A 6,939-nucleotide genomic window follows, 5' to 3' on the forward strand; every position below is an offset into this window, starting at 1 on the left:
GAATTAACCTGTTTGTTGCCTCAATTTCTTCATTAGTGTCATACCGGAGCTACAATAAGAAGCTTGCCCCTAAATAACACAAAACTGCATAATATATGTAATATTACATATATTACATATATCATGTAATAAAGTAGATAAGAAACTTTACTGTGTGTCAGATTTTAAACTACTTCACACAACACAGCATGCAAGATGCTCATTGGTGGGCCAGTACCTTTCCATAACAGCTAAGAAGGGTGTCCAAATTGAGCCCAACACATCTCATCTTGGGAGCACTTAAACCATTTAAGAGAAGACCGTGCCTAACTGATCAATGGTTGATTCCACAGAAATGGAGGAAAAAAACAAAACAAACCCCACCACCACCCATAAATGGGTGTTCAGTACAATACGCTACCACAGAGGATATTTATACTAAGGTGACTGTGAAACTGTATGGTTTAAAAATATCTTGCCACAAATTCTCATTCACAAGGCTGAAATCAATGACCAACAGCCCATCATTTCAGGATACACAACCAAGCTTCCATAAAATACTTTATTAGCAACAGCCACAGCAAGTACACCAGCCTTGTAGATGCATTTTATAGCATAGCAATTGCACCTAATTTTGCAGCCAACATTATACTCAAGTCCTATGGTTAAATACCAACTACTGATGAAAAGCTACAGTATTGTATACAAATTATGCATGGCAACATATGGGCTATAGACTTTCTGTATACCTACCTATGTGTTACTAATGCAGCAGCTGGTAAATGCATGGCCTGTGCCCAATTTGAGAACCATTGTGAGGTCCAAAACTGCTTAGCTTAAGACATTACTTGCTGATTTGAGTGAAGTATTTGCTTTCAGAATGTAATGACCAAAGGCCCATTACTACTGGTTTCAAACCACCAAACATGCAGCTCTTAAGCCCCCAGGCAAACTTAATATGTGCATTGGACAAAATGTGTTACCCCTTTGCATTACTTCCCAGTTTTGAACATGCCTTCAGGCAATGCACCAGCATAACCTTCAAGAAAAATTGCAGTTTCCAAAATAAAAAGTTGCATGGTTACAATGAGAAATGGTGAATGCTTACTTGAGAACTTGCCTTACTGATATATGACTTCATTTAGCACAAAACATTCAGATTTTTATTTTGATATAAAAAAGTACATTTGCAAATTGAAATCTAAAAAGTTCATCTTTAAGACATTTTTTTCCTTAAAAGCAGTACTATTAAAAGTCTGTTAAACGTGAGAAAATTTGTAATAAGTGTAATTTACTTCAGGTACCTGTGCAAGATTTGCAGTTAAAAAAATAAAAATACATAAAAAGCACAGGCACACTGCCCTGAAGTCCTTCATATTTCAGTATCAACAGAATTACAGTGCAGATCTGAATCCTTGGGTGTTGAAGTCCACGGTCACAATTGATGTGCGACATCAGTGACTGCCTAGGAGGAAGACAGGGGGAAAATGAGAAAGGGTAAACCACACACACAAGAAAAATACAGATTCAGACAGGTTCAAATTAAAAGCTTCAAAATGCTGTACAAAAAACAAACAAACAAACAAACAAACAAACAAAGACAAACCCTTAAGCAATTCATGCCAAAATTCCTATTATGAGCCCAAGTGCTAAAAAGGCCCTGAATTTGAATACGCACCATTTGATTTGATCCACCATGACTAGTTATTGCTATTGAGCAATCAAATTACACAACTATAGAACAAAGTAATACTTGACCAACACGTAGTGAAGACAGGTTGATTTACATACCTAGATTGCAGGATGATATCCTAATGAGATATTTCAGTCATATCACAATCGAACCCAGGTACTGAACAGGTTCCCTGTATAAACAAACTTCTACGGCTATTTTGAAGTACTGGAATAACTGAAACACCTAAATATAGGAATCAAAAGTAAATAAACCCTTAGTTGTTCATTGAATACATAATCGGTGTATCTCGTTAATTCTTTACATACCAAAAGACATTAGTCCCCCCCGCGTTGGCATAAATATTTTAAACCTATTCAAGAACTAAAAGGGACGAAATTTAGCGCACAGAACGAAGTTAGATTGGCCTCAAATGGCCGGTCACTTCAGCCAAAACGTCTCCAAAGACTAAATTTAAGCTGTCGTAGATTTTTTATTTAAAAAGTAACATACATTTGCATATCAGTGTTTAACAATGTGTATGTTCTGCAAACAGGGAATACAATACAATGACAATGCTGGAAGTAAATTTGTATACAGCGGATAACTGAACTACAGGAGTAGAGTGTAAAATGAAAGACTTCCCCGCGTTATTTCACAAAGTAAAAAGGCATCAATTAAACGTAGATATTATAATCTATTCTGCCACACCGGAAAGAATATAAATGGGTTTTACAGAGACGAACGATTGAGCGCAAAGTGATGTGAACAGCACCAAATATACTTTAATCTCACCACCCAGCAGTTCTGGCAGAAAACCAATTAGCCTTTAGCTGAGACAATTCGCTTTTGTTGACCAAGTCTAAAACCCAATGGACTGCAAACACATTAACAAGACTTGCACGAAATATCCGAATCTAAAAACAAAAAGGGGGAAAAGTCAAGCCAAAAGAGATATATATATATATATACACCTTTAACTTGGAACATAAATGAAATCGATGCTGTCCTACAACAAAAGGTGGTCGAACAAGTCAGGTTTCTTGGAAGGAATCTTCCTACCTGTTAGGAATTGAGGTCTTTAAGGTAAAGATTCACAGTGTCCGCCATTTCTGAAAGGTGTTTAGCAGAGACCGGATGAATGATGGATTCTGCCCAATGTGACTTCGACGAAATATACGGACAGTCTCCCGAGTCTCTCCTACTCGTGGTTTAATATGCGCCCCCATAGCCACCCCTACCATATCCAGCTGCTCCACCGCGGGGATAAGGAGCACCGCTCCGACCAGCATACGTGTTTCCGCCCTTCATGGGACCGTAACCAGACGACTGTTGACCGTATCCACTGCCAAAGTCACTGTAGCCATTACCACCACCGTATCCCCCCATCTGATCTCCGTATCCTCCTCCATAGCCACCACCATAGCCGCCGCCGTAGCCACCACCATAGCCGCCGCCGTAGCCACCTTCGCTGCCGCCATATCCTCCCCCGTAGCCTCCCCCATAGCTATTGTAACCGCCTCTTCCACCGCCGAAGCCATTTTGATTTCTGCCCATTCCTCTACCCCCTCTTCCTCTGCCTCCCCGGGGTCCACCGGCAGCTTGGATCTCTTGTCGTGTGAGCGCTTTCTTCACCTCGACTTTGTGTCCATTTATCGTATGAAACTTGAGCACGACCGCCTTATCCGCGGCGTCGTTGTCCTCAAAGTGAACAAAGCCGAAGCCGCGCTTCTTGCCGGTATCTTTATCGGTGATGACTTCAGCTTTCTCGATTGCACCAAACTTAGAAAAATACTCTTTCAGGTCGTTTTCTTCGATGTCTTCCTTGAGGCCTCCCACGAATATCTTCTTCACTTTGGCAAGAGCTTCGGGCTTGCCCGCGTCTTCACGAGCCACCGCTCTTTTCAGCTCCACGTTTTTTCCATCCACAACATGTGGCCTAGCGGCCATTGCTGCATCTGCCTCCTCGACGCTCGAATATGTGACAAAGCCGAAGCAGCGGGACCGCTGAAGCTGGTCATTTTGAACCACGACGCAGTCGGTTAGCTGACCGTACTGTTCAAAATGAGCACGTAGTCCTTCGTTGGTGGTCTGAACGTTCAAGCCGCCGACGAAAAGTTTGCAGAGCTGGTCCATTGTCGTAAGCGTACAACGTAGTCGACTTTTTCGGATGAAGAACTGAGCCGTGGCGTCCTTTAAAATGTCGCGTAATTACGTCAGTAACGTATGCTCGTTCAGAAAAACACGCCCCTCCAGTGGAAAAGTCTTTTGTATGGTTTCGTGGTATGTCAAAGGGCGTGGTTTACAAAAAACTACAATTTTCATTGTATCTTGAGGACTGGAGGTTTCGTCACTGTTTTACATAAACATATAAGAGAATTTTTTTAATTAAGTTCCAACAAACTTGCATCGCGGGTTTTCTCATTTGCTTGCCCATTCAGAAACCACATTTTAAACTTTTAAGCCACGCAGCCTTAAGGCTTGTGCTATGGAATTAATTATTTACTCCTTAGAAAAGAATGGATTTAATAAGCACACAGCAGTTTTTGCAAACTGCTTTTTGCAGTTTGTACTTTGAGATGCTCTTTGGAAAAAAATAACATATTTCCTGTATTTAAATTTGTGGGAACAGTTTCTATAAACTTTCACCAAGGGCCGTTTTTTTTTTTTTTTTTTTTTTTCAAAAATTCGGCAGTATCAGAACAAGTAAATAACGTTTTCCAAACAATTGAACAGTTCTGATTATTTGTATTTGTATTTTTGAGTTAGGATTAAATCCCACATTTTTTTTAAACAAATAGTTAAAATCTAGATCTATTTAATACCAAAAAGAGGCTTATGTTGTTACCACATAGCAAGGTTTGAACATTTTTTTTTTTTGCAGAAATAACATAAAAGTCAACTTGAAGTAATGAACATTGTAAACCATGATGAATGTATGCTATTGTGAAGGTATATTTATCAAAACGAAATTATTTTTTGAAATATAAAACTGCATACCGCTGTCACTGTTTCTGCCGTAAAAACCAATGTATTCAATATGTAGTTGCAGAAAGAGAATATAAACAAGTTTTCTATTGAAACTGTTTAGTTAACGATGTCTGCAACATAAATAGGCATTCCTGATGTTGAATGTATAAAACAATAATACAAGAACACGTATCCTTATTTTCATCCCCACCTACTGGAGCAAGGTTAGTTAGACTTGCATTTCAGATAGCTGTATATATTTTCCTGCCCTTACTGTTTCCATGCCCAGGAGCTTTTTCCTGGGTTGGGATGATGTTGGTTCAGCATATTGTAGAGTTCTTGAATCTGTTGGCTCTACACTAATGGCCTCTTCAGGTTCAGCCTCCACAGGCATAAATGTTATCCACTAGGTGTCTAGGGTCAGTTAAGAGGTTCACTGTTCTTCTGAGTATTTGGTCCACTCTGAGGCAATGCAAATTCCAGGCCAAATTCCAGATTGGGATTTGGGTCCACCGAAAATGTAAATTCTCTTCACTATTAACTCTCTTAACAGTCCAGTGCCAGTGGCATTAACACAGTCACAGATTGAAATCCTAACATCATGCTTCCTTTTTGAAGTAAGTGCATTCTTATGGCATGGAATAGCAAGGTGAAGTAATGAAAACATACACCTTCTAGAAATAAATTTGTTTATGTTAGTGTGACATTGGTCCCCTTTTCATGAATAATTTTACACAGACCACATTTACAACATCACTCTGAAAAGCCATGTCTTGACTGTAGGCCAATGGGTACTAATTGCTTTACAATTCTATCTAATGGGACATTTTGACAAATTATTGGGGGTGGTGCATGTGTGACAAAATCCACATATTTTAAATCATTCACAGAGTCTCATCTCTGTTGATAAACCTTCTGAACCAGTAAGGTTTTTTTCTGAAAATCCAGAGAACCTCAACAACATAAAACATGACTTTTTTCAATGTATAAAATGCTCAACATTGCTGTGTTGGACTGCACTGAGGCCCCTCATGAGAGAGAATGATAATCTGTGAACAGAAAATGAATAGCATAAACCTACAACTTGTGGGAGATGCTGATCTAATCATTATAAACTGTGCTGGCGATGGTCTGGATCAGTTCATGATGCCCCAGTATGCCAAGAGAGCAATATTTTCAATAAATTCCAGCAAGAGCACCCAGATGGCATTATACTTGGTGATGATGTTCACCCTGTTACCATGGTTATTTAGACCTTCTCCAGCAACTGGCACCTCTGCAGAGGTGGCATTCAACTAAGCTCACACAGCAAGAGGAACAACTGGACATTTGAAGGGGGTGCTGAAGAGACTGTAATTTAAATTTAATCCAGATTAAGAGTTTTGAAATACTGGCTCCAGGTGTTTTTATTTATTTAAATATTTACACTGTTATCTGGTGGAGTCTGTGATGTGGCAGTAATGGAAATTAAGTGAACCCTAGATTAATTTAATGTTTTTTTTGCAAAAAAAAAGTACAAATATATACATTGATTCATTATTTTAATAAAAGTATTTGCTTCAAATGTAAATATAAAATGCCTAGTTTGGTGTAGAGTATATTTGCAAATATATGAATTATCAGAGATCTCAATCAGTTAGCACAGTAGCTATATAACGGAGATGAACACATTAGCTATCTTTTGTGTTCATATTTAAATAATCACAGGTTGTATTTTTAATAGGGTTTATACTGTATTTATAACAAACTCAATTTTATCAAGGCTATCTTTAAGTCTTGAAAGTATTTTAATGAGGTGAAAAGTAAAACTAATAAGCGGGCTCTTTTTTGGGTTTTTGTGTACCTTTTTTGCTTTTTCTTCATCTTCTGTAAAAACAACGGATGGCTTTTAGTTCTCATTTAAGGTTACTCTGAAAAATTAATCTGTTTTAACACAATTTTAGCATCAACTTTGATATTCATACCCCATCGATACCCAGATGAACTATATAATAACTTTCTAATACCTGCATAAAAACATGCGCATGTATTTACTGCCAGTAGGTTTGATTTATTGTTTGATACTTTGAAAATTCTTTCCAAAGTAGTTTATAGCACAGCTCCTTAAATCCTCTGTGATTTAATGCAAACATAAAACTATGGGTGAGAGAGCTTGAAGACTAAATAAGGGGGCATGAGAGAAGGTGAACTATTCATCATGTGAGAAAAATACCATGCATTAAAAGATAAAATGTATTGTCATTCCTCTATATAGTGACTATACATTGGAATGAGATCTTTTTTTCTGGCCCATGGTTAAACCCTGATTAAGAGTCGTG

General features: G+C 38.3%; 1 protein-coding gene across 3 annotated transcripts; it reads right to left on the reverse strand.

Annotated features, from left to right (window-relative positions):
* Window positions 1-523: 523 nt before the first annotated feature.
* Window positions 524-3,861, reverse strand: LOC113573395 (heterogeneous nuclear ribonucleoprotein A0-like). 3 transcript variants are annotated; one of them, XM_081698593.1, is made up of 3 exons: window positions 2,714-3,861; window positions 1,771-1,897; window positions 524-1,444 (listed from the first exon to the last, which is right to left on the reverse strand). In XM_081698593.1, exon 1 carries the CDS (start codon window positions 3,785-3,787, stop codon window positions 2,864-2,866), a length of 924 nt encoding a protein of 307 aa, XP_081554719.1. In that variant the 5' UTR covers window positions 3,788-3,861; the 3' UTR covers window positions 524-1,444; window positions 1,771-1,897; window positions 2,714-2,863. The 3 variants fall into 3 exon arrangements, with proteins under 3 accessions (XP_081554719.1, XP_035388098.1, XP_081554718.1); XM_035532205.2 differs by lacking the exon at window positions 1,771-1,897; XM_081698592.1 differs by lacking the exon at window positions 524-1,444 and having other exon boundaries at window positions 1,499-1,897.
* Window positions 3,862-6,939: the final 3,078 nt, after the last annotated feature.

Source organism: Electrophorus electricus, chromosome 16 (assembly GCF_041902795.1).
Source record: "Electrophorus electricus isolate QZ-2024a chromosome 16, ASM4190279v1, whole genome shotgun sequence".
Classification (NCBI taxonomy): Eukaryota; Metazoa; Chordata; class Actinopteri; order Gymnotiformes; family Gymnotidae; genus Electrophorus; species Electrophorus electricus.

Excerpts from the sequence above, each read along its gene's own strand:
- LOC113573395 (XM_035532205.2), bottom strand. The coding sequence starts at position 3,787 with ATGGACCAGCTCTGCAAACTTTTCGTCGGCGGCTTGAACGTTCAGACC.